Here is a 27,922-nt window from a genome sequence, read left to right on the forward strand (position 1 = left end):
ATAAAGTAAGTGAGGTCCCAAATATCAAGTAAAAAGCAGGATTTCCTGTCTCCCTAACTTCTAGGAAAAATTCTTGAAGTTGATTCTCAACACTTTAATTTACCTCGTACTTCTCTCAGCTACTTTCTTCAACCTTTGGACTTTGACCTTCCTTCAGACTCTCATCCCTCCAAAGTCAAGGGTAGAGGATGACCTCTAGGGAAAATGGGACTTTGCTGAACCGTGCATAAGGGTGTAGCTAAAACCTAGCCTTAATTTCTCTAAGTATTGAGAGACAAACATTTCCTTCTTCAGGCAGAAGAAAACAAGAAAAATGGAGCTCTTTTAAGTAAAATAATATATATAGAAGGAGCTCTTTTTATCCAGGTTGTGGGATTTCTCTGTATTTTCTGTATTTCTAAGCATTCCACAAAAATTATATGTTACTCCTACAATTAGGAAAAAAGAAAAAAAGGAGAGGCAATACTTCATATTTATTAATATAAATAGATAAAAGTGATAAAAAACAAATGCTGACAAGGCGCTGGAGAATTAAATATGTCCTTAGATTGCGCTAGTAGTGTTACAAAATAGTATAATTTTTGAGAACCAGCTGAAAATATGTAAGAACTCTTTTTTTTTTTTTTTTAAGATTTTTCATTTATTCACCTGACAGGGAGAGACAGGGAGAGAGAGAGGGAGAGTACAAGCAGTGGGGAGGGGCAGAGGGAGAGGGAGAAGCAGATTCCCCGCTGAGCAGGGAGCCCAAGAGCTATGGCAGGGCCACCGATCCAGGGACCCTGGGATCATGACCTGAGCGGAAGGCAGACACTTAACTGACTGAGCCACCAGGCACTCCAAGAAAAATGTTTAATGAATTATGGCCTTTGATCATGAGAACATCACTTCGGTAATTTGCCCTGCCCCCAAAATAACTAAAAATGTTTCTGCCAAGATGCTTAGAGTTTATTAGACTAGAAAAATATCTAATTACTGGGGCATGATTAAACTATAATGAAATACTATATTCCCATAAAAGGATAACCGCATGAACTAGGAAAATACATAGAAAGGTCAATATAAAAAAGACCGAACAAAAGATACAGCACACAAAACAGTGAGTACACAGGGATGAAAACCATGTAAAAACTAGTTATTCAATGATAGGATATCATTGTGCACAGCTGTTTTATTCTTTTTACTGGTGAAGGTTACTGGTTTTTCCTGTTAAGTTGGCTTTTTCTTCTCCTTTCTGGTTTACTGTGTGTGGCAGGGGAGAGGAGGGACGAGCTTCGTACAAATCTCTTGCATTCCCGTGTATTTCTTCTCTTCATTGCTATGACGCTTTTAATTCAATTACAAGACTATAAAATGTGGGAAGTGGGAAGGTAGAGAGCTAAAGTCTTTGAGAATACAATTGCTGATATGTTTAAAAGTTTTCCCGGTTTCCTTAGGTTTCAGATAAGGCAGACCATGGCCAGTTGTTTTTACCTAATAAACAGTTACTACAATATTAATGAAGACACTGTTACATGGTCGAGACAGGGCACTAAACAATTTCAGTCCTTGTTCTGATATTAATTAGCCAATCACACTGGGCATGTCAGTTAACTTCTCTGACCTCAGTTGTTTCCATCTGTAAATTAGGGATTTTAATACCCTGAGAGCAGTGAGCTGGATTAAATAACCTTACAGTCCTCCACAGTTTCTAGGATTTACGTCAAAGATATTGATAGGGATTTTTCACTTATTATAACTCATTAATGAATTAGAAGACTAGAGGAAATGACTAACATATTCATCTGGATACACACACCTATGTTGTCTAATCCAGGAGTGAGTCTGATTCCAGAAAGATACAGGGAGTCATATTTGAGGGGTAAGTGAAGTCTTTCTGGCCACTCCAAACTCTAATGGAGCCAACCTTGCTTACAGAACGATCCAGTCCTCTGACATTCCTTTTCTTTTCTTTTTTAAAGATTTTATTTATTTCAGAGAGAGAGAACAAGTGGTGGGGAGCGACAAAGGGAGAGGGAGGGAGGGGGGGAGAGAGAGAGAAGCAGAAGCCTGATGTGGGGCTCAATCCCAGGACCCAGATATCATGACCTGAGCTAAAGGCAGACACTTAACTGAGCCACCAGGAGCCCCTCTGACATTTCTTTTCAACATGTTTTGATTTTTAACTTTTCAACATGTTTTATTGTAATGAAACCAGCTAAAAACCAGTAAGTAGTTAGTTGGCCTGAAAGTAAACAGGAAAGAGATAACTGGTCTCAGTTGGTACATCAAGAACAGCCATTTAGGGCAACAAACAGGGAGAAATATCAGAATTCCTTGACCGGCATCTCTACACCTGGATCCATTACTACCTTACCACCAAAGACGAAAGAATTACTCAGTTATTAATTCAGGGTAAATAAAACTTAATTTTATACTGGTACGACATCTTTACCGGAAATGATGTGCTAGAGAGGTCAGTCAAAATAACACTGAGAGCAGTATACTTACATTTTGAAATTATAGAAGAAGCTATAAATCATGGGTGAATATAATAAATAAGCAAAAACAATTACTTTTGGTAGGATATATGAGAAAGATGGCATTGATAGAAAAAACAAAGGTAATTCTTGTGTTTATTTAACAAAACCAGTTACTGTGTCCATATTTAAAGTTCTAGCATGTTATCTATTGGAGCTTTAATGTTGGGTCAATTTAAGATTTATGATTTGCTGGGGTGCCTGGGTGGCTCAGTCGTTAAGCGTCTGCCTTGGGCTCAGGGCGTGATCCCGGCGTTCTGGGATGAGCCCCGCATCAGGCTCCTCGGCTGGGAGCCTGCTTCTTCCTCTCTCACTCCCCCTGCTTGTGTTCCCTCTCTCACTGCCTGTCTCTCTCTGTCAAATAAATAAATAAAATCTTAAAAAAAAAAAAAAGATTTATGATTTGCTGAAAAGCAAACTAAAGATATACTCCTCTACATGAAGATGACTATATTGGGGTGCCTGGGTGGCTCAGTTGGTTAAACGTCTGCCTTCGGGTCAGGTCGTGATCTCGGAGTCCTGGGATCAAGCCCCACATCAGGCTCCCTGCTCAGTGGGGAGTCTGCTTCTCTGTCTGCCCCTCTCCGCTCCTCGACCCTGCTTGTGCTCACTCTTTCTCTCTCTCTCTCAAAAAAAAAAAAAAAAAAAAAAAAAGACTGTATTAGGTCCTACAGTGATATTGACAGTTATTCAATAACTCCCTAAGTCCACCTTAAAATTATGGCTTAAAAATATGCAATTAATACCAATTATGAACCTCTTCAGAATTTTATTCTTCTTAGAATATAATTTCAAATGACTTACTTAAGACATTAAGGAAGCAGAAGAAAAATGTTATTAAGAGAAGAAAAATGTTATTAAGAGAACACTAAGTGGATAAGAGAACACTAAGTGGATAAGAGAACCAAGAAAGGAGAAAATAAAATGTCATGGATAATTTTATAACAATGTACAGATTCCCTTTGGACACCTATCCATTCTTCAGGAAGGCAAATATAAATTGTTTCCTTGATGTAGATTACAGATTGGTCGGCCACGGATAACTATCTAATGAACACAGATCAGGCTTCGGGTTGGTTTCCTTATTTTCTCAACGGCTTACTCCAGGACACCAACACATATACACTGTTCTGTACGAGTTAGAGAAAGCTAAACAAAATACCAAATGTCACTTCCACGAAATTACACAAAGAAAAACCACAAAAATTTTGGACTGTTTGAAGGAGGATGGTTTTACTCTCATATTAACAAGTGTGGATTTGTTGGTGTTTTGGTGCTAGCCACTCATATAGTGATCCTGGTGATAAGAGGAACAGAAATTCTACGGAAAGTTTAAGGGCTTAGGAGTCTAAGGGGAGAAAAGTAGCAAACAAGTGAAAAAGGGGCTGGGACAATGGAAACTTCCATTTTTATTTTAGATACTTCTTTTTTAGCTGAATGTACTGTTTTGCCTTTGTAATATAGACAAATTAACACAATTAAAATATGACTAACTAAAAGCATTAAAATATACCATGAATAATGGGGGGGAAGGAGAAAGAAAAAAAAATCTAAATAGTTTAATTCTTTTCACTTATGGACAAACTTATTATTTTCTCATTGCGACTTTCCATCCATGGTTAGTCTCCAAAGAATGAGCAAATGAGTGAGCTTATGTGTTTTAGGAAACAGTGATTTTTGGTGAGGAAGTACTCTCTCCTCTTCTCTCCTTTCTTCCTTTATCAAACTCTTCTCCTACAAAATGGAAACACTTCATGGAAGAAGCAGTAGTTCACATCTGTCTCAAAGTATCAACAGATATCCACAGTCTAGTCCTATTTTCTTGCATTACACTTAAGTGGTTCAATCTTGACCCAAGCAGAAGACAATAATTTAAATGGGTTATGAAGGCAGAAATATATCATCCAAATATTTGGTCTTTATTCTCCTATCCAAGGATTTGTGTGAACCAAGTATGTTAGGAACCAAACAGAAAGAAGTGAGATTGAATGAGCCTGTCACATGCTCCTTACATGCTCCTGGTCATTCCAGGGCATAAAAGAGGAGGTACTTAATTTTTTGAATAACCACATTCTGGTTTCTAAAGATTATGGATTCAAATGTCAATGCGATGATAACTGAATGTTGGTTATGACTAGTTAATCAGCTATCTTTTCATAAAAGGATGTCCAGGATAGTTACCGCAGCTACCTAAAATCCAGATCAACATACACATGAAGTTAGGATTGCTAGACCACCCCAGTATATGCCACTGGGGGTGGTGGGCATGTTTCTTTTTCCTAGTAATGATGGTAGGTTATATTAATCCAGCCACTGCTCATTTGCTCATAGGAATTAGAGCCATCATGTTCAACTAAACCATCTGACCTGAATAATGACCTGAATAATTCACTAAAGGTAGAGAATAAGTGAGGAAGAGCATTTAATCAGCTCTTATTATTTATAACCTATTTTAACTCTAAGCTTTGTTTCTTCCTTTTATTAAGTAAGCACTAAGAGCTAAGTCATTGTACTAACGACTGGGGAAGAAAAACAACATTACTTTGAAAGAAATTACAGACTTTGGGAATATACAAAATTTTTTTAAAAGATTTTATTTATTTTGTAGAGATGGGGGGAAGGAAGAGCAGAGTGAGAGGGACTAGCAGACCCCGCCCACCCCAACACAGAGCCCAATAGGGGGCTCAATCCCACGACCCTGAGATCATGACCTGAGCCGGAATCAAGAGTTGGACGCTTAACTGACTGAGACACCCAGGTGCCCCAGGAGTATACAAATTTATACGTGATTATTAAGGGAAGCATGATATAAATGGCAAACAAAAGTAAAAAGAAAATTCAATAGGTATAGGAGAGCAAGAAGGGTTAATTTAGTCGAGAGAACCTGCGGTAAAATCTCAGTTTTGATAGACCTTGAGGAATAAGATTTCAGAAATCAGTAATGGGGTGACAGGCATGAATGATTTAGAAAGTGAGGAGTGATCCAGGCTTTAAGTATAAGATTGGCTCTGAGACTGAAAGGTAGGTTGAGCTCAGGCTGTGGAAGACCCAAATATTGAATATGGATTAATTCTGAGGCATCAAAATTTTTTTTAAGATTTACTTAATTTAGAGAGAGAGAGAGAAAAAGAGAGAGAATGAGTGGGAGGGGCAGAGGGAGAGAGAATCTTAAGCAGACTCTGCACTGAGCAGGGAGCCCTGCATGGGGCATGATCTCATGACCCTGAAATCAAACCTGAACAGAAATCAAAAGTCAGACACTTATGACTGCCTGGGTGGAACCCTGGGTCATCAAAAGTTCCTGACTGAGGGAGTAAACTAATTTACAAATCTATTTAGAAAAATAAAGAGCAACATTGTAGAGATGGATGGGAAGAAAGAAAAGAGGCTGATGGGGGAGGTAATAGCAGTACTATGGGACCAGACAGAATGGCCCATACTTGAGAGATGTGTAGAGAGTAGGCTTATGTATTTATTTAAAGATTTTATTTATTTATTTATTTATTTGAGAGACAGAGAGAGCACAAAAGTGGGCCCAGAGGGAGATGGAGAAGGAGACTCCCTACTGAGTGGGGAGCCCGATGTGGGGCTCGATCCCAGGACCCTGGGACCGAGACCGAAGCTGAAGGCAGATGCCCAACTGACTGAGCCACCCAGGCGCCCTGAGGGTAGGCTTATTTACATGGCTTAGTAAGTGACTGACTGGGAAGAGGAGGCAGGGAGAAGGAAGAACTGATTCTAAAGAGTTTCACAACAAGATTTGGTGCATGGTAATGCATGAAGAGACCCCAGGGTAAAGCAGGTTTTGGTTAGAAAGACAATGATTTCTTTTTCAGCCTTCTTGAATGTGAGTGCCTAAGGGATATTCAAAGAGAGATGTCTGATTTGGCAGGCAACCAGAAATATGAGGCTGAAGCTTGGGTTAAGAACTGAGGATTAGAATCTAGTTTGGGGGTTCACCTCCTGGAGTCATGGAAAGAGATGAGATTTCACAAGGAGAGAGAAAAAAACAGGAGGGCAGAGATCAGGAAGAAAAGTGGATAACAACAGAACCATCTCAGGCAAAAGGGAGCAAGAGAGACTAAGAAAAGTGGAACTGAAGCCAATTAACGTTGTCTCCTGTAAATAACTGAGAAAAAGATTTAGGAGGACACAATATTAGAGCATTATTTCCATTATCTATGTGCTCCCTGACCCTGCCCCGCTAGTTAGTTGAGATTCAGTCCAGTTCTCTAAAATTTAATTATGGAACCAAAGATTCACACAATTTGTACTTACTATATTTACTTGTCTCATGGAGGTACTCATTTGTTAGATCCGAAGTACACATTCTTTCTTGTACACTCTTGCTCCCAACAAGATTTCTAGAGTCCCCACCATATTTCTCAGAGCTTCCTTCCAAAGATCCAATTATGTAACTTCCCGATTAAAGCCTTATCCACGTTAAAGCTGAAATTATGTTAACATTAACCATAACGTAGTTTCAAACTAATTAGTTATTCCTTAAGCTAAAGTAGACAAAACTATTTTTTAACATTTTTAAAAAATATTAGACAAAACTTTTTAAAAGTAAACTATCCATGTTCCTAACATGGATAAGGATGCTTATTTAGAAACAGCTATAAAACCAAGGGCAGCTCTGTTTTACTAAGCAGTCCATTAAGCGATAAATGACTATTTAATCAGGAAGTTTTAAAGGGCACCTAAAAAAGCCCAGGTCAATCTTAGACACTTCCCCTCCACCCCCATCTTCCTATACCATTAACAACCAGGCTGTCTGCCCTATGCTATTAGAGATCTAGAAGGATCTTTCTTTATAGGAGGAGTCTTTCTCTACTCTGACCAGCCACAAAGTGATAGGCTTGTTCTGACCCATCTCTCGCCAGACATTTATGAGAAAAAATTCTCTCACCAGATCCTTACACATAATCAGCATTTTTGTTTGCTGCAATCCCAGTCATTTCCTACCTTAGGCCAGTTTCGACATGCACCACGCTTTTGCACTGAATCGACATTGTGTGTGCTGGCATGACATCAGCCGTCCTGCCCCTAACAGGGTCTCTGAGGAGGAGGCTTACAATGGTGCTTTGAGTCACAACAAAACCCCTTCCTCTCTATTTAGGATTTCTGACATTTTTTCCCTTCCACTTAAAATTCTTCTTCCCATTAAAAAAAAAAAAAAGCCTAAAAAAAATTTTTTTTATTAAGACCATAAAGGAGAAAGAGGGAGCTGGCAGGCCTAGAGGACTAAAAATTGAGAGGGATGAGAGTTTAAGGAAAGTCATAAAACTGCTTTGTGGTTACATCTTTTGCCAACTGGTTTCAGTGTTAAAATAGAGCTAAAACTCATGCACAGGAAAGGGTTCTAGGTTTGCAAACCTTTTAAAAATTCTTACTACATCCTCGAAATAGATGATCCTTTAAGCACCCAAGAACTTTTCGAGGCAGGAAAGGTATAGCCACTGCAAGTTACGGGAAGAGATGAACTAAGTCACATCAAACATAACTGAAGATTCTAAGACGAGTTATCGAGGTTTTTGTCTCAGAAAGAAGGTCTTATACCATTACTTCACACATGTAGGGATTTGGGCCAAATATTTAGCTTAAAAATTTTCAGCTTTCCCATCTAGATGGAATCTAGAGAAAATGATGGCTTTGCTTCCTGTCAGATCTGTTTATTTCATTATGATGACTGTTGTAACAAACCATCCCCATGTACAAAGCCAGATATGCAGGAAAGTATGAGAAAACTGGAAAAATTTACCAGTTCTGCCGCCCCTGGATTGTGTTATAAGTCACCAGCATATGTAACTCATTTTCTAGTTAAGTAATTCCCTCTGGGTACCCGGTCTGCAATCCACACGAAGGATCAAATTTCATTAGCAGTGGTAGGAAAATGCAACCCTGTGCATTTGCAAGTCAAAACTCCTGAAGGCTACAGCTAGTCTGGCTCTCCTCATTGATTTTTCCTGGGAGAGGATTTTAGCTGATAGAAAACATTTGTTGGAAGGCACAGATGAGGCAGTTGAGAAGAGGAGTCAGCTAGCGAAGAGACAACTAAGCCTCAGTCTTAATGTTAAACTCCGGCCTTAACGCTCAGCCTGCAGCTGTGTCCAAGCGGAGAGAGAGTCGGCAGTAATTCCACCCCCCAAAGCTACAAATGACAAAAGGCACAGGAAGACAAATTAAAAGGGCAAGCGTACAAAAACACAAAATCTAATCGGCACCAAACTCTCTTCATTTCTAGATATGAACCTGAATCCCAGCGTGTGCTTGCTTTCACGTGAAACTGGGTCAAAGATCCGGAAATCTTAGCATCTATGTAGATAATTCAAGACTTTTAGTTAATTCATTTAATTCTGAATCAAAAGACATACTGGCCACCACTCAAACTGTCTAGATCAGAAAAACAGCTTTGTTGAATCACTTGAATCGGCTTTCTCAAGTCTGCCACCGGCCCAGTCCTTACCTTGGTTTGAGTTGGTTCACCCTTCTCAAACATCATCTTAAGCCTGTTCAGCGGAACATTGTATTTCTCTATCTTGTTTGCGGCTTCTGTGTTCTCACTGATTTCAGGTTTTCCTACTTCATGCCTGGATTCTCCTAGACAATTTTCCATTTTTTTCCTTTCTTTCAAGTGGTCTTTAGGACGCTCACTGCCCTCAGTGCGGGGATACGGACACTGAGTAAGGGCTTCAGGAGGTGATCCGAATCTAGGTCTGGGGTGGGCTCGTTCTTCCTGGTCGGCTTCGGCCTCAGAGGCAGAGCTTCTAGCCACTTCACCGGCAGGCTGGTTGCCTCCGTGTCCGACCTCAGCGCTGCCGTTCCGCAGGGAGTCTGTGTGAGACTCTGTTCCCAGGGCTGGGTTCTCCCACTTCTTCTTTAACACAGTCAGGACTCCCCTCCTGCAGTGCTGGGGGAGGTTTTCAGTGTTCTAGAGGAACAAGAAGTAAGTGCCAGTTATAACTTGCCTGTTGAAACATTCAAACATGTTCTTTGTAAAATGAAAGTTAAAACCCTAAGCTGCTCCTGGGCCACTGGCGTTTCACACAGCTGTGAACAGTTACAGCCCTGCCACATGGAGAAAGCATCCACCCCGGGAGACGGAGAGGGGAAGACAGAAAAAGTCAGGAGCTGAAGCAGGAAGTGATAAAACAGGATAGCCTTATAAGGACAAAATGAGAAGAAAGGAGAGCCCAGATCTAATGACAGTTACATTGGAGACAAGGGATTTTTATCCAAAGATTAATAAGGAAAACAAGAAAGAGGAAACAAAATACTCGGTACTTTTAAACACCGCAGATATGCATTAATACAAGTTCATCGTTACATACCACAGAATTACATGGGGAATCCTGCTGGGTTTTTTTTTTTTTTTCTTTTAAATATGACAAAGACACAGTATAGCTGAAACCAGGCAATACCGTAATTGTGGATAGTATCATCAAGGATTGAAACTATTTGTAGAAATGTAGACAACTCACCACACGTATTTGCATAGATGATATTTCACCATATCTGACATAATCTACATGCATATGAACAAATTTTATTTTCACATAAGAACCTAACCCTCTTTTTTTCCTCTGCTCTTCTCTACATGTTTGTCCGCGTGTAAATTCTCAGTTATCAGAAAATTTACTATTTCACAGACCCTCTGGTAGAAAACTATCCAGGCTTCATATGAAAACACTACCCAACCCACTTTCTTGACTGAAGGACACACATTTACACATCTAAGAAAAGTCACGTTTACCTGGGTCAAAACGGAATTAATTTATACATATAGGACTGCAAACATCCTGGGAACAGCCACCACTGTTCCACACTAACAGAGGAAACATGCTCGATGAAGTAAAATTCAATGTCCCATACTCTGAAAGCGTTCCCATAAATAAACCGAGCAGTGCCACCTCCCAACAAGCCACGAACTCCAATACCTCCGTGCCCTCTGTTCCTGTGGTCTGTGACTCACCCGTCTTCAACTAAGGAAGAAAGGACAAACCACCTAGGACTGAAAGACTTCCGGGAATTAAACAGGATTAGCAGCTATATTGGGAATTAAGTCTCTCACCCTATTACTCTTCTGAATACACTGCATGAGCTGCTTCATCAAACAGCACCAAGGTCTGAAAAAAAACTTACGGAGGACAACTGCTTGATTTGAGGGTTTAAACCTTTATTGACAAGATGATTCATTGGTGGAAGAATGAATGGATCAGAGATACAAGAAGCGCGAAAAGTTTTCTTGCTGGAAAAGAATCAAACTGCTCTGGACGCTGGTGCTGTCTTATCGCCGGCAGCATGCTTTGCTGGATGCCAGCTCCTGCCACACAATGGATGAGCCAGCTGGGTCTCCAACTGCACCTGCCCTGCCCTTGTCCTGCCTAAACAAGAGCCCTGACACTCTAAGTGTCATTTTGCCTTGGTAACTGGACACTACTTTTCTCACTGATCATGTGATCCAAGTATATTTATTGACGTGGAAAGATGCTCATAAGACACTTTTGAGTGGAAAAAAGCAAATTTTAAGACCACAGGGATGCCTGAGTGGCTCAGTTGGTTAAGCGTCTGTCTTCAGCTTAGGTCATGATCTCAGGGTCCTGGGATGGAGCCTGCTTCTCCCTCTGCCTGCTGCTCCCCCTGCTTGTACTCTCTCTTTCTCTCTCTCACAAATAAACAAAATCTTAAAAAAATTTTTTAAGACACATAATCCTATTTCATAATACAAATGTGCATTTATAAATAAAAACAGAAAAGTAGTCTGGAAGAAAAGACATCAGGATATTAACAAGGTTACCTTTGGCTCATGGATTATGGGCATTTTTATCTTTTTTCTTTCTTTTTACAATAAATGCGTATTCATTATGTAACACAAATTAATAAGAAATAGAACTATATATCATCTTCCTATCACAAAAATCTACAGAATATTAAAACGTTTCGATGTTACTATAAGCAGCTCGAAAATGACCATTTCTCCTTTACTTATGATGACCAGGAAGAGAGGGATCTGTTGAATGGAGTACCAGCAGTGTCCCCAAAAGGGCCTGGGTAGAGGACATCCCTTAGGGGACATTGTAACAAGGAATAAGTGTGCTCTTTTATTAAAAAGAGTTCTTTTTTTTTTTTTTTTTTTAAGATTTTTATTTATTTATTTGAGAGAAAGAGAGCATGAGCAGGGGGGAGAGGGAAGAGGGAGAAGCAGGCTCCTCACTGAGCAGGGAGCCCGATGTGGGCCTCAATCCCAGGACCCTGGGATCATGACCTGAGCCGAAGGCAGATGCTTAACTGACTGAGCCACCCAGGTGCCCTTTATTAAAAGGAATTCTTAAGGGTACACATTCAAAAGTGTTTAAGTGGGGACAAAAAGGGCTGTCTGGTCGGACAGCATGAAAGGTCCCACACCCTGAAATCACTCCTGGCAGTGTACCCAGGCAATGCCAAGCGTGCAGGTCTTTAGGACCCAAGGAGAGCAAAAATGGGGAAGAAGCAGTGATTTGGGGGAAGAAAAAGCAGCAAGAAGGTACAGAACAGCAATAGCTACAACAGTCTGGGCTGCACAATGGCAAGAGTATTGTATTTAGATGGCCTGGGTTATCACTGAAGAAGGGATTACAAACCGCTTCTATTTTCTACAATGAACATATGTTACTAGTCTATTCCAGCCCCACCCAGACAAGTGACCTTGGGCAAGTTTAATTTCTGAAACCATACTGGGCTACTGTGGAGAAGAGACGTGCCTACATCAAAGCATGTAGTGTAGTATCTGACATAAATAAAGCCCCCAGTAAGTGGTGACAATTAATATTAAGTGGGTGGTCCTCCCTACTCCTCCAGCCACATCTTATGATGATCAACCACCGCACCCAGTCATCTCCCAAATTCTGAACTTGGGTTACAGTCTCTTATTGTTCCTTCTATTCTCTCTATAGTCTCCACTGTTCCAGAATGGGGGTGTGGGGCACATAGTAAGGTGAAATTCTAGTTGGTTTTAACTTTTTCCCAAGTATTTTCCTAGAAGAGGCCGTGGGAAGTCATGGCGGCTGCACGTTTTCAAGGGCCCCAGTGGTTGCTACACGACCACAGCCGCCTCTCTCAAGTGTGACATCCAGCACGCTGTTCATTCTACCCAGCAAGGCTGGGGATCTTGGCAGATTTGCCTCTGGACCGTAACTGGCTTCCTGAATCCAGATTAGATACAACCTGGAAATGCAACACAATGTCTTTTCTGCAGGAGCATTTGACTTGGAATTGGGATGTGTCCCAGCACTGTCCATCTGAGATGTATGACCATGGATAAATCCTTTCCTCTCTTTGGGTCTCTGTTATTCCACCATTAAAATGAAGAGGCTGGGTCAAACGAGCATTAGTGCTGAAATCTTGGCAGGGCTATCTTCATCTTAAAAGCTGAGGATGTTGGGTAGGAGTTAGCAGTGCAGCTGCAAACATGGGACTGCTGAGATACACAGCCCCCAAGGAAGGGAAGAAATTCCTAGGCTGAGAGCTTCCCAGAAAAGTGGTAGCCAGTCATTATGGAGAGGAGTGCCCAAACTGTACGGATTTCAAGATGTGGTATATTGCATGCTTGAAAGGAACCTGAAAATGTAACTGGTGGCAGTATTAATGGCCTGTGTTTCTCTTTCCTAGATGTAAGTAGAAGAGGAAGGAAAAGGGAAAAGTAAATTTCTGGAAAACTAGGCTATCATGTAACCTGACCCACTATTTGCTGAAGGAATAAATGTACCCACTTGCTTCTGAATGTTTCTCTAACTTGCTTTCCATGACAGAAACGTAAGTATTTCCTCTGGTCAGTCACATCTATAAATTTATATGGATATTTCTCCCTGTTCTTCAGGAGACAATTCAGGCTTCTGGTGGATCTTAAAAGCAACCCTCTGTCATTAGTGGAAAAACTGGTAGATCTGAATAAATTCTACAGTTTAGTTAATAGCATTGCACCAGTTAATTTCTTAGTTTTGATAAATGTTTGAGAGTTATGCCAGATGTTAACATTAGGGGGAGGTAGGTGGAGATACATGGGAGCTCTCTGTACTATCTTAAGAACTCTACTGTAAATCCAAAATAATTTCAAAATGAAAAGTTTCCTAAAAAAAAAAAAAAAAAAAAAGTAACGCTCCCTCAACTTTGTATGTTCCTCTAGCTATTGCTGTCTCTTGCACTTTATAGTTAAGGGTCTTGTAAGCACTGTCTGCATTTGCTGTTTCCACTTGCTCGCTCTCCAGTCATGCTAACTTTATCATCCCAACATTTCTGAAGGAGCTCTAGTCAAGATCACCCACTACCTTTTTAACATTTTCATTTTATTATCTTATTTTTAACTTTCTATTTTCTCAATTACAAAAGTAATAAAAGGGGTGCCTGGGTGGCTCAGTCCATTTAGTGTCCAACTCTTGGTTTCAGCTCAGGTCACGATCTCAAGGTTGTGGGATTGAGCCCAGAGTCAGGCCTGGTGCTGAGCATGGGGCCTGCTTGAGATTCTCTCTCCCTCTCCCTCTGCCCTTCAGCTTCTTCAGTCACTCTCTATATAAATAAATAAATAAATAAATAAATAAATAAATAAATAAATAAATAAATAAAATAATAATAATAAAACTCATGGGGGGGGAGTCACAATCAATACAGGAATGTACACATGTCTTGAATATATACTCTAATTTTCCCTATTAGACTTCCTTACCCCTTCCCATCAAGATACCCACTGCCAACAGTTTGGTACATACGCTCTCAACTTTTGGCCCCTTTTTTTATATACTATATGTATTTTTTAGATATTATAAATATATATATTTATGTGGGAAGATACCAAAAAGCATGTTATGCGTTTAAAGGCAAGATGTGGAACAGCATAGTATGGTTACTACACTATCACTACCAGTGTGTGAGAGTTCATATTTCCTCACATACTGAGTATTATCTAAGGAAAGATCCGCCAACTGTTTAGATTATAATTTATATTTCATGGTTACTTTAATTTACATTTTTTTATTATTAGTGAGACTAAGCATTTTTTCATATGTTTATTGTTTCTTCTTTAATTACCTGCTCACGTCCTTTTACCTCAACTGGCAAATGCAATGGACACTTCCGCTTTATTTTATTGATCTCTCTATAGCATTGGACACTACTGACCACTCCCCCCTTTAAAAAATTCCTTCCTTTCATGGTTACTGTGAGATACCCCCCTTTCCCCCCTAGATTTCTTCCCATTTCTCTGGCCACTCCTCAGTCTTTTTTACGGGTTTCTCTTCCTCTGTTCCCCCTCCCCCCCTCACATGCTGAGGTCCCTCAAGGTTCCATCTTAGGTCCTCTTTGCTCACTTACCTATTCCCTGTAGATGATGTCATTTACCTTTTGGTTCGACCCACCAGTTGCCTATTGATGACTCATACCCTATAACTCCAGGCAGATATCTCTTCTTAGCTGGTATTCCACCTGGGAATCCTAGAGGCATCTTAAACTCATCCTTGTCTAAGGCTGAAGTCTCCTTTCTCCTCTCTTTACCCCTCACCCTTTAATCTGTTTCTTTTCCTGAATCCTCCATTTTGGTGAATGTGACAATTATCTTTTCAAACATCAAATGTGCCTGTTCTCATGTCTCCATGCTGTGCAAGTGTGACTTCCTCTGCCACTTCTTTGCCCTTTGCTTAGTTAATTCCTATCTGTCCTTTGGGTTTAGTCAGGCACCACTTCTGGGAAGCCTTACTTGACATGGCATAGCCAGGTTATGAGTTTCTCCTAAATCCTCCCCCAGCACCATGAGGATTTCTCTAACATGGTACTAATTGCACTGGGATTATAAACGCTGTTTTCCAAACTCGACATAGTCCCTTGAAGGCAAGGACCACATCTTATTCCTCTTTGTGTCTTCAGCACCTGGCACCTAAGAGATGCTCCATACATGTTTGTCTGCGACTCTAGAAATCTATCTACACTGTCTTGAACCTACTCCGTTAGGCCTTTATCCCACCACTCCCGAACAGCACACGATTACCAATGACCTTCATGTTGCCAAATCCAATGGTCAGTTCCCAGCTTCTCTGTGTGTTTGACTCTGCTAACAACTCTCCTTTTAGAAGCATTTTCTTCACTTGGCTTCTGGCACCCATTCTCTTGTTTCTACTGCTATTTCACCAGTTGCTCCTGCCCAATTTCCTTTGCTGGTTCCTCCTTAACTCTCTAACTTTGAAACATCAAGGTGCTCCTGAGCTCAGTCCTCAGACCTCTTCTCTTCTATCTACATCCAACAAGTGTTCTCATACATCTCATGTCTTTAAATACCACTGATCCTTGATGCACACACATCTTACCTCCAGCCTGCATCTCTTCCAGTTCCAGATTTATATATACAAGTTCTTTTTTTTTTAAAAGATTTTATTTATTTATGTATTTATTTATTTATTTATTTATTTATTTATTTATTTATTTAACAGAGACAGCCAGAAAGAGAGGGAACAGAAGCAGGGGAAGCGGGAGAGGAAGAAGCAGGCTCCTAGCAGAGGAGCCTGATGTGGGACTTGATCCCAGAACGCTGGGATCACGCCCTGAGCCGAAGGCAGACGGTTAAAGACTGCGCCACCCAGGTGCCCCAACATATATATATATACATACAAGTTCTTATATAACATCTCTACTTGGATGTCTTTAAGGCATTTCATATTTAACATGCCCCAAACTAAGCTGCTATCATTTTCCCTTCTCTAAACCTGCTTTTACTACAGTCTTTCCATCTCAATTAATGGTATTTTTCCAGGTGTTTGAGTGCAAACCACTGTTGCCACTCACAAGTCCTCTCTTTCTCTACTTTCCGTATAAATCCTGACCACTTCTCGTCACCTATATTAGCTACTACTCCAGTACAATCCATTATCATCTCTTGCCTAAATCACTGAAATTGTCTTATAATTTGCCTCCATGCTTCTGCCATTGTTCCTACAGTCTCTTCCTCCTTTTTAAAATTTAAGTCAGATCACAATACTCCTTTGCACAGAAACCCTCCAAAGGCCCCCATGTGATCAGAATTAAAGCCCAGGTCCTCAGAGTGGCTCTCTATGACTTTGCTTTTCCTACTTCTCAAACACGTTAAGAATCTTCCTGCCTCAGAACATTTGCATATGCTCTTCCTTTCACCTGAATCATTCTTCTCCTTGGTTCATATCCTCAGATCTCTGCTCCAATGTCCCCTCATCAGAGGCTTTCCTGGACCACCCTACATTCTATTCCTCTTACCCACTTTGCATTGTTTCTTAGCACTAATCACCACCCAACACAATTTCTTTATTGTTCATCTCTCCCACTATCACATAAACTCCATGATGGCCAAACTGTCATCTGTATTTGTGCCTAAAACAGTGCTTGGCACGTTGTAGGTGATCTGTGAATGCTAAATGGATGAGCGAAAGGAAAGAAGGAAGGAGGAAAGGAGGCAGGGAAAAAATAACAGGCAGGAGAGAGAGGAGGAGGAAAGAAAAGAAACCAACGGTTGAGTGAAATGATGGTAGCTTTTGCCAGAGGGGATCCATTTTTTAATTACAGGAAAATTAAGCCAAAGACCTGGTCAGCATTACCCCCTGAGAGAGAACAAATTGACAGGGGCACGTTATGTACTAATTTAAATAGATTGGGTACTATAAACTGCCAGGAGGATATTTTTGCAATGCCAGTCAAATTAAAGAATTCTTAACCAAATATGTGAGGTTTTTCCCGCATAAGATTAAATCAAGTAAGATTTCAAAAGAAATACACTCTCCAGCCCAGCTGGAGGCTAGCCAGCGGGGAGAGTACAGAATGGTTATGAGCAGAGAGCTTGTTCTAAGATTTTAGCCTTTGATGGATCCTGCAGCTGAGAAATTTGCTAACTAGAGTGGTTCAAGAAGTGTGCTTTAAACAAAGAACCCTGAGGATGACAACAGCTGCACAGCTGCTACCATTTAAATGCAGAACTATAGAAATCCTGGCTGTTTGGTTTGGAACAAGGGCTGAAGCCTAGGGGACCCTGTATTCTAACTTGAGCCGAAGGAGTAAGCCATTTCACTAACCTCAGGCAAAGCACTTGGCCTTCTATCTTTCACTCAACTCAGGGAAGGAAAAAAAGGGTTCAAAAGGAGAACTTGAGTGGAAAAATAAGATTCCCTGCACCCGAGCCACATTCTCCTGAGTAAATGGCGCACAAATCAAAGCAGCTGGCACCCATGCCCGGCTCAGCTGACATGCAGCCCAAGCCCCGCGGAGGCTGCAGGTGGCTGGGCCACACAGGCTCCCCTCGGGAAGTCCCGCGTGCCCCAGGGCTTCTCAATACTTACACTTCTCCTCTTTTCCATGTTTGCTTCTTCAGCTGCTTTCTGGTACCTTCAGAGAAGAAGGGGAGAAAGAGAATATCCTCAGATTAAATTTATATTTTTACTTTTTAAATCTTTAAGAAAACAACTTCTGCCTACATATTTCTGCCAGCAAGTGTCTTTAATCAACTCTATCAGAAGAAGCAAAAATCAGAGTGGCCCTCCCTTCCTGCACTGATCCAAGGCGAAGAGGTCAAATGCTGGGAAATAACTAGGTAGAGCTGAAAGTCTGGGGTTAGAGTCCTACTTTACTCACTCATTTACTGTGCTATCTGGCAAGTCTCAGTTTCCTTATCTAGAAAATGGCTCTATATATCTATTTTCCAGGTTGCTTTGAAGATTGAGATCACATGTGTAAAAATGCTTCAGAATTAGTCAAAGGATATTAACATTGCATTGATCAGAGGATGCACATTTCCCCCGCACTATTGTCTCTGGAATCTTATAATTCTTGCCAAATGATGGAGAGGTAGTCATACTGCCTGGTCATGTGTGAATTTAATCTAAGTTGTTGGTATTGTCACTTTAGCTCAATGTATTTGATGGTATTGCACACGTTTTAAATGCCACTTAAAATGTCTTTAAAGAAATTACACTATGATTTGGTATTTAAAGAAAAACTACTTTATTGTTTTAGGTATGCAGAATGGCGATACATGAGAAAAGTTTATGTGCTAAGCAAGCATCGGTCCTTTTAATTGGCAGTATTTTTTCTTAGTGACGCATAAAATAGTGGCAAGGCTACAGTGGATGGCATCTTAGATTTGATAGACAGGCATATATGATTTAATTATTTTATTATTACTTTTATTATTTTTATTACTTGGATCAGAAGATCCCTGAGAAACAACTGAAGTCCCAGAGCTTTTCAGGGGGGATCTAGTTTTCTCTATTTGAAGACAAAGATGGGCTGGGAGGTCTAGGCTGCAGCAAATCCCCAGACCACCCAGAACAACCTTCACCTGGCTTCCTCAGGGCCTCTGAGACAAGCACGGAAAGGCCTTGTACCCAGAGAAGCCCCATCCCGTGACTCTCCTTAAGCCTACATGCCTACCACTCAGCACCAATCCTACCCTAGAAGAGGGCCATTTGTTCTGTCTTAAGGTAGAATTGCTCAATTTCACAAGACATTTGGGGAAGGAAAAGGAGGTGAGAGAAAAAGATAAAAACTAGAATGGGGAAGGGCCCATGCCTCTACCAAAACCAACTTTCAATTAAAAAAATACCCTCATAAGTTCAGAACTTTCTTGGTGTGTGTGTTAAACAGAATAACCTTATTCAAAATGAAGGACAGAAAAATGCCCTGGTTCTGGTATATATATATTTCAAATACAGACAAAGACATCTCAACAACGGTGCCACCATTGCTTACCTGCTATGTAACCTGGGTTACATCACTCCATTTACTTGGGCCTCATCTACAGAATTAAATGACTATGTGAGAAGATTTCTAAGGTCTCTTCCAGTTCTGTCACTGTTTAAATTTGAACAATCAGATATTAATAAGCGTCTCATTCACCAGGCTGGGAATCACTCTGCAACTGAGCAAAGCTTTCTAATAAAGTAGGGTGAACAACTTCCAAAAAATCTCTGGTATTTCTTTGACCATAAATAGGTTATGGAAGATAATGGGCAAGTGACAAGCTGGGAAGATACCTGGCAACTTATATTACAGACCAAAGGCTAATATTCCTAAATTAAAAAAAAACTCTTACAAAGAATGATTACCCAACATTTGCATCAACATGGATGGGACTGGAGGAGATTATGTTAAGTGAAATAAGTCAAGCAGAGAAAGACAATTATTATATGGTTTCACTCATTTGTGGAAAATAAGGAATAGCAGGGAGATCGTTAGGAGAAGGAAGGGAAAAATGAAGGGGGGGTAAACAGAGGGGGAAATGAACCACGACAGACTACGGACTCCGGGAAACAAACTGAGGGTTTTAGAGGGGAGGGGACTGGGGGGACGGGCTAGCCCGGGCAAGGGTATTAAGGAGGGCACGTATTGCATGGAGCACTGGGTGTTACATGCAAACAATGAATCATGGAACACTATATCAAAAACTAATGATGTACTGTATGGTGACTAACACATTGTAATTAAAAAAAAAAAGAAGAACTCTTACAAATCAATAAGAAAACCACAAACAACTTCATAGAAAAATGGGCCCAGATACAAATGTACAGTTCACAAAAAGGATATCAAATGGCTCTTAAACAAAAAGGATGTTCAATTTCAAAACGAAAATTCAAACAACGCTAAAATTCTTTACCTATGACATAGGAAGAGATTTTTTTTTTTTTAAAGAATTTATTTATTTGACAGAGAGAGAGACAGGCAGTGAGAGAGGGAACACAAGCAGGGGGAGTGGGAGAGGAAGAAGCAGGCTCATAGCGGAGGAGCCTGATGTGGGGCTCGATCCCAGAACGCCGGGATCACGCCCTGAGCCGAAGGCAGACGCTTAACCGCTGTGCCACCCAGGCGCCCCGAGACTTTTTTTTTTAAGGCTAATATACAGGAATGCCTGGGTGGCTCAGTCAGTTAAGCGTCTGCTTTGGCTCAGGTCATGATCCCAGGTTCCTGGGATCGGTCCCGCATTGGGCTCCCTGCAGGGAGCCCGCTTCTCCCTCCAACTGCCGCTTCCCCTGCTTGTGCTCTCTCTCTCTCTCTGACAAATAAAATCTTTAAAAAAAAAAAAAAGGCTAATGTACTGATAGTAAATTAATTAAACCTCTATGGAGGGCATTTTGTCAATTTTACAAAAATCACAAAAGCACAAATGTTGTGATTCATTAATTTTGTTTCAGAATTTGTCCTACAGATATATTCATACAGGCAAAAATGACTTTTATGTTAGACTATCTGTCATAGCATTAAATGTAGTAACGAAAGACTGAAAACAAGCTGAATGTCCATTAGCAGAAGACTGGTAAAGAAATTATAATCTATTCATGTATGGAATACTATGCAGCTATAAAAAGAAAAAGGGATAGTGGTGACAGCTGCACAACAATGTCAATGTTCTTAACGTACTGAATTGTATACTTAAAAATGGTTAAAATGATAAACTGTAAGTTATGTATATTTTACCACAATTAAAAAAACACAACAAAACAGTATGATATTGGCGTAAAGACAGACATACAAATCAATGGAATGGAATAGAGCCCAGAAATAAACCCTCACATACATAGTTCAAAGGCTTCTCAACAAAGGAGCCAAGACCATCTAACAGGGAAAGGATGGTCTTCTAAACAAGTGATGCTGCAAAACTGGATATCCCGGAGCAAAAAAAATGAAGTTGGACCCTTACCTAACACCATATACAAAATTAAGTCAAAATGGATTAAAGACCTAAGTGTAAGAACTAAAACTATACAACTCTTAGAAAAAAATAGGGACCGATCTTCATGACATTGACTTTGGCAATGATTTTTTGGAATAAAAGCACAGCAACAAAAGAAAAAGACGACAAACCGAACTTTAACAAAGCCTGTGCATCAAAGGAAACCATCAACAGAGTGAAATGGCAATCCATGAAATAAAAGAAAATATTCGCCCATCATATCTGATAAGGGATTAGCATCCAAAATACACAAAATTTTTAAAAATAACAAATATGGGATAATATTGTATTCTTTTTATTTTTTTTTTAAGATTTATTTATTTCAGAGTGGAGGGGCAGAAAGAGAGGTGAGAACCTTAAGCAGCCTCCCCACTGAGCATGGAGCCCAACACAGAGTTCAATCCCAGGACACTGAGCTCATGACCTGACCCAAAACCAAGAGTCTGACACTCAACCGACAGAACCACCCATGCACCCTGTACATACAATTCTGCATCTCCTTTTTCCACTTTAGAACAGCTGAATTTTCATTCAAGCAGTATGTTCTAAGCACTAGAGAAAAGGAGTAAAAGAAATAACCCAAAGAGATACAGTTCCTGCTCTCAGACAGCTTACAGTTTAGACATTAAACACATAAGCATATGAATACACACACACATACACACACACACACACACACACACACACATGCACACGCACACCAAAAGTCCTTCAAAGAAAAAGAACACAGTATTATGAAATAACCTAACAAAGGAACCAAATTGGGAAGGCAGTGGGTGGGGCGTGTGTGTTGCTTGTGTGAAGGAAAGTCTTGTTCAAAAAATGACCTTTAGACTGAGATCTAAAGTTTGACCAGAGGAGTTAGCCAGGCAAAACAAGGCCGAGGGGTGGGGGAAAGCATTCCAGGCACAGAAAACTAGCACATGCAAAGGCCCCAAGGCAAGAAAGTGTCTCAGGTGTATAAGGTACACAAAGAACTCCAGTGTTGCTGGAGCACAGCGAGAAAGGGAGAGGACAAGAGATGGTGCGGGGAGGCAGGGGTTTCATGGGCCATGGTGAGCATTTTGAGCATAATCCTAGGTACAAGGAATGGCCTCTGATCCAATTCGTGTTTTTAAAAGAGTGTTCCACAAAAATGAACTCAAAATGGATGAAAGATCTAAATGTGAGACAGGAATCCATCAAAATCCTTGAGGAGAACACCGGCAACAACCTCTGTGACCTCGGCCACAGCAACTTCTTGCTGGACACGTCTCCAAAGGCAAGAGAAACAAAAGCAAAAATGAACTACTGGGACTTCATCAAGATAAAAAGCTTTTGCACAGCAAAGGAAACAGTCAACACAACTAAAAGGCAACCCATGGAACGGGAGAAGATATTTGCAAATGTCTTATCAGATAAAGGGCTAGTATCCAAGATCTATAAAGAACTCATCAAACTAATACCCAAGAAACAAAAAATCCAGTCAAGAAATGGGCAGAAGACATGAACAGACATTTCTCCAAGGAAGACATACAAATGGCCAACAGGCACATGAAAAAATGCTCCACATCACTTGGCATCAGGAAAATACAAATCAAAACCACAATGAGATACCACCTCACACCAGTCAGAATGGCTAAAGTTAACACGTCAGGAAACAACAAATGTTGGCAAGGATGCAGAGAAAGGGGAACCCTCTTACACTGCTGGTGGGAGTGCAAGGTGGTGCAGCCACTCTGGAAAACAGTATGGAGGTTCCTCAAAAGTTAAAAATAGAGCTACCCTACAACCCAGCAATTACACTACTAGGGATTTATCCAAAGGATACAAACATCATGATTCGAAGGGGCACATGCACCCCAGTGTTTATAGCAGCAATGTCCACAATAGCCAAAATATGGAAAGAGCCCAGATGTCCATCAACTGATGAATGGAGAAAGAAGATGTGGTATACATATACAACGGAATATTACTCAGCCATTAAAAAGAAAGAAATCTTGCCATTTGCAACGATGTGAATGGAACTAAATAACCAAAATAAGTCCGTCAGAGAAAGACAAATACCATATGATTTCACTGATATGTGGAATTTAAGAAACAAAACTGATGAACATAGGAGAAGGGAAGGAAAAATAAGATGAAAATTGAGATGGAGGCAAACCATAGACACTCTTAATCATAGGAAATAAACTGAGGGTTGCTGGAGGGGAGGGGTAGAGGGAAGGGATACTTGGGTGATGGGTATTAAGGAGGGGACTTGATGTAATGAGCACTGGGTGTTATATGCAACTGATGAATCATTAAGCTCCTCCTCCGAAACTAATAAAAAAATTAAAAATAAAAAATTAGCCTAAAATAAAATAAAAATAAAAGAGTGCTCCAGAGGCTGTGTGGAAAATGGACTGGAGGGGCTGAGAAAGGAGGCGGCATTAGTGGGAGGTGATGCTGGCTTGGCCCAGGGTGGTGGCCTTTGAGAGAAAGAAAAGTGAGCAGACTTGAGATGCATTTCAGAGGTGGAATCAACAGGATTGGTCACGAAGGGAAGAGGCAGAAGCAGTCAAGAACGATTCCCAGGTTTCTGGCAGCGGAGTCAATGGAATCACTGTTTACTGGGATGGGGAATTCTGGAGGAGAAGCAAATTTGGGGATGGGGAAGATAAAGAGTTCAGTGTTAGCCATGTTAACTAAAACATCCGTTTGGTGGTAGCAGTGATTAGATACATGTGTCTAGAGCTCAGAAGAGAGATCTGAGCTAGCAGTATAAATTTAGGACTTGTCTGTCCACAGATGGTAAAGCCATGGGAGTATATGAATGATATCATCTGTGAAGAGTGTGTAGTGTGAGAAGCAGTCCTGGAGACTCTAACATTTAGAAGTCAGCAGACGAGAAAGAGGTGTGAGAGAGAATGACAAGGCACAGACAGAGAGGTGGTAGGAAAACCAGGAAACTGCCAGAGAAGCCAAGAGAAGGAAAAATGTGGGAAGGACAAAGTGCTGAGAAGTCATGAGAGGCAAAGGCTACAAGCACAGAAGGCTATGGGAACCCTGGCGATCCTCTTCCATTATAAATATAATTAATTCACCCATACTGCTTTTAATGCACATTTGGATTGGTTCCAGTTTTCTACCACTACAAATAGCACTTGGTGAATGTCCTGGTACATATATTTTCCCCGACTTATACTAAAATACATCTGTCTGACAGCCCCTAAAAATGGAAATGCAGGGGAAAAGTGGATTAGAGGGAAAGGAACTTAAAATTGGCCTTGAACCTTGTTTCCACACCCCCTGGGTAATCATCTACAGTATACTACAGCAATAATACAATATATGAGAGGCAGAGCCAATCAGCAGACAGATTTATTCTTAGTCAATTGTTCTCTAAGCAAAGTATTTACACTGTGGTTAGTTGAGTAAATAAGCTCAAAGGTTCCCTTCCCTTTACTGTCTTAACAGAAACATAGATTTAAAGTAAGAAGACCAGAATAGTTTTCATCTTCAAGCCTGTCCTTTTAGCACTGAGGCATCTGCAGACACAGGTATATACGCTGGTGGCTATCTAGAATTATGTTTTGAAACTCCCACTCCAATCTCCCCACCCTTTATTTACAATGAGGTATTGCTAAATAGTAGATACACAGGGAGGAAAGGTTGCATACCTCTGCTTTCTTCCAAGTCAACGCCTTGGTGCTTTTACATTTTGCACTCCCAGGATGATAAGAGACGCTGAGGTGCCGTACTTCTGAATTCAGTGTTAGACTAGGATTCAGGCCTCAGACTTTCCTCAAAGGCACTTGGAGCCACTAAGCATTATTCTGACTACAAAATGTGAAGGTTGCTGATTTTGCGGGGGCAGGGGAGGGGAAAGGCATTTTAAAGATCCAAATTTGAGGTAAAAAATATTTGCAGTGACATTTCTATAATTAAAATCTCATCCCTCTTCCCTTCCCGGATTGTCTTGTCCTCCAGTCTCTTCTTCACACACAGAATTTAATCTTGCAACTGCTCATTAATGCTCAGCTGTGAGGCAGGCAGCTGATGGAGGATACTAAAATTATCTTGGGAGCAATAACAGTGCCTCAAACTTTTCTAAGGCCAGAATAGAGTTCCTGAGCTATGAGTCTTGTTCGTATGCCCTCAAACACAGCAAAGGGAAAATGGAAACTCCCAAGTTTTAGGCAATGTATTTTCCTCTGGAACTATTTCACCACTAAAAGATTACAGAGAAGCAAAAATGGGGTGAAAAAAAAGAGGAAGTTAGCCAGGGAGATCTGAGGGTCAATTTTTTCTTAATGAAGGAAGAACAGTCAGAGAAAACTAAATATAAACCATGTTCTTTCTTCAGACTATGTTACGGGGAAAGTTATAACAAGAGCGGGAGGAACTGTGACATGGGGGAAGGATGATGGGGGGCAGGGATCTGTGTGCTGAATTCAGCTTTGCCATTATCTTGGGGGGTGAACTTCAGTCATAATTGCTGGATATCAAGTTCCTTGTCTGTCAGAGGAATGGGGCAAAGGTTAGCCAGATCAGTGGTTTTAAAACTCTTTTCACTGCAGAATCCTCTCTTCAAATGGTATCTGATTTAGAACCTAACATATAAAAGGGATCAAAGCAGGACGGCTAGTGTGGAAGGTCTGAGGCTTGGCCCTTCAGATCTTCCCATCTTCCCAGAACGGGCCCCTGAGGTTTCTCTGAAGAACTCAATTAAGATAGGTTGAAAACCACTGAGCTAGATTCCCTTTACTTCCAAAAATATAAGAGTCAAAGAGGAGTCTTCTGCAAAGAAACCAAACTCCAGCAGAAGAGTAACCTTTTCATCAAGCAAAGGATTATTTCATGCTGAAGTCAATGGTGAGTAAAACCAGAGCTAGCCATTTAAATGGACCCATCAATAGGGCCTTTCTTACCTCAAATTTAATAATTTATATAGTATAGAGGTTCAGTAAAAGAAATAAGTCTGGAGCTATAAAGAACTCATGAGACGCAAGCTCTGATGCTAGAAAAATTACTCTTACGTACAAAGAAACGTAAAATGTGCTAACAATTAGAAAGTAAAGCCCAGCTAATTCTACAAACATGAGCCAGATTAAGCTTCCCCCAAACACCACTTTTACATTTCTCTCTGATCAGAAACTTCTTAAGGTTTCCTTTAGTCTCTTAACTAGGCTTGTGCAGGATTTACTAACTCAACAACCCGTAATAGGGAGTGTTTGAAAATAAGGGAAAATCAGATCACCAGGTATTGGAAGTCGAAATTAGTATTTGCTTTGCGGAACCCAGTCTTGCAATCTGCTTTAGGAACCTACGGTGAGTGAACCCTAAAAGCTGTAAGCAAGATCAGCAATGTTGATTCAGGGTCTCCACTGAGCATGAAACAGAGAAGAGGTCCAGGCCAAGTCTCTGGTTTTTACCGTCCTAAGTGCACATGACACCCTGTAGCACTTCTGTGCTTTCTACCTCCCGTGGTTCTCTGCAGTGTCGCCTCCATGCTCTCAGCCTACCAAATACGATTCTACTCATTCCTCAAGATCTATTCAATGCATTAGAATACAAGAATCAGATGAAAAATCCTAGACAGAAAGAAATCCAACTATTCACAGTGTTCTCAGCTATAAAACAGGCCTAAGGTCGCTCCCTCATACAGTTTTTCTTAGGATTAGAAATAGTATCTGTTTCTATTAAGAATCTAGCATGGTGCCTGGCACACTGATTCTGTTAATGGGTTTGGAACTTAGTTTTGGATAGCTGTCATTTGCCCTTATAACCTTCGTGGAGAAAAGACAGTCACCCTGCTATGCTATGAGAAGGTGACCTCTAAGATCACTTTGTACTTTCTCTCTGTAAGATTAAGATGGCCCCTGAGATGAACTGCTTTTTCCAACTTTCTAATTCTCATCAGTGCTACAAGACCCAATTCCTCTATTTTGAGAACTGGCTGGGGTGTGGGGGGAAGATTACAGAATAAAAGGGTGGGAAGAGAACTGAGGAAGGGGGGAGAGTTGCACTGAGGTGACCAACCGAGGAAGGCAGGGAGGGAAGTGAAGCCAGGAAGGAGACTAACATCCAGGGCCTCAGTGTTCTGTTTTGGCCCAAGAGCAGCATCGGTGAGAATAAAAGAGTAGAACAGTATTAGGATAGGAGGCTGCAGTCAGACAGGGTATTCCAAATGCACGTTCCAGAGATGGATTCTCTGTGACAATAAGGCTGGGACCGGATTCAAGGCCACAGGACACAATGTGCAGGTTGAAGAAGTAGGGAAGATCAAGAAATTAAGAGTCCAGAGTATGAAACAGTTCCAGTGGACCAGCGATTCTTCACTGGGGGTCCTACTGGCCCTGGGGGACATTTGGAAATGTGCGAGGGAATCTCATTGGGGTTTCCCTTCCGCCCCATTTTTCTTTTTTGGATGGCACAACGTCATGGGGTACGTTTGGAGGAAGGCAAGATGATGAACATCTGGCAAAAGGAAGGTCTATCTCCTCGAAAATGCCCAGAGCACCCTCGCTGAGAGACACGGAGACTAGAATGAAGCTGGAAGCTAGCGTCCCCAGTGAAGGTGAGGAGTTTGGCCAGGCGGCTGGCACACCACTGCAATGAAGGGGAGGATAAAAAGAGTCTAGTTAGACGTGAGCCTCAAAGCACAGGCTTAGAACTTCAGAACAAGGAGTGAAACACAATGGATGGGAACCAGTAGGATAGATGCAGGAGAGCA

General features: G+C 40.9%; 1 protein-coding gene across 4 annotated transcripts in view; it reads right to left on the reverse strand.

Moving 5' to 3' along the window:
• LIMA1 (LIM domain and actin binding 1) overlaps positions 1-27,922 on the reverse strand; it is an 86,589-nt gene that overhangs the window by 24,619 nt on the left and 34,048 nt on the right. For all 4 annotated transcript variants that reach the window (XM_045801077.2, XM_045801076.2, XM_087855823.1 and 1 more), the window contains 2 exons: positions 17,840-17,885; positions 8,986-9,450 (listed from right to left, as the gene is read on the reverse strand). In XM_045801077.2, coding sequence (XP_045657033.1) covers positions 8,986-9,450; positions 17,840-17,885 — 511 coding nt within the window. The remainder of the gene's footprint in view (positions 1-8,985; positions 9,451-17,839; positions 17,886-27,922) is intronic.

Source organism: Ursus americanus, chromosome 25, assembly GCF_024610735.1.
Source record: "Ursus americanus isolate L20-20 chromosome 25, mUrsAme1.1.p, whole genome shotgun sequence".
Lineage (NCBI taxonomy): Eukaryota > Metazoa > Chordata > Mammalia > Carnivora > Ursidae > Ursus > Ursus americanus.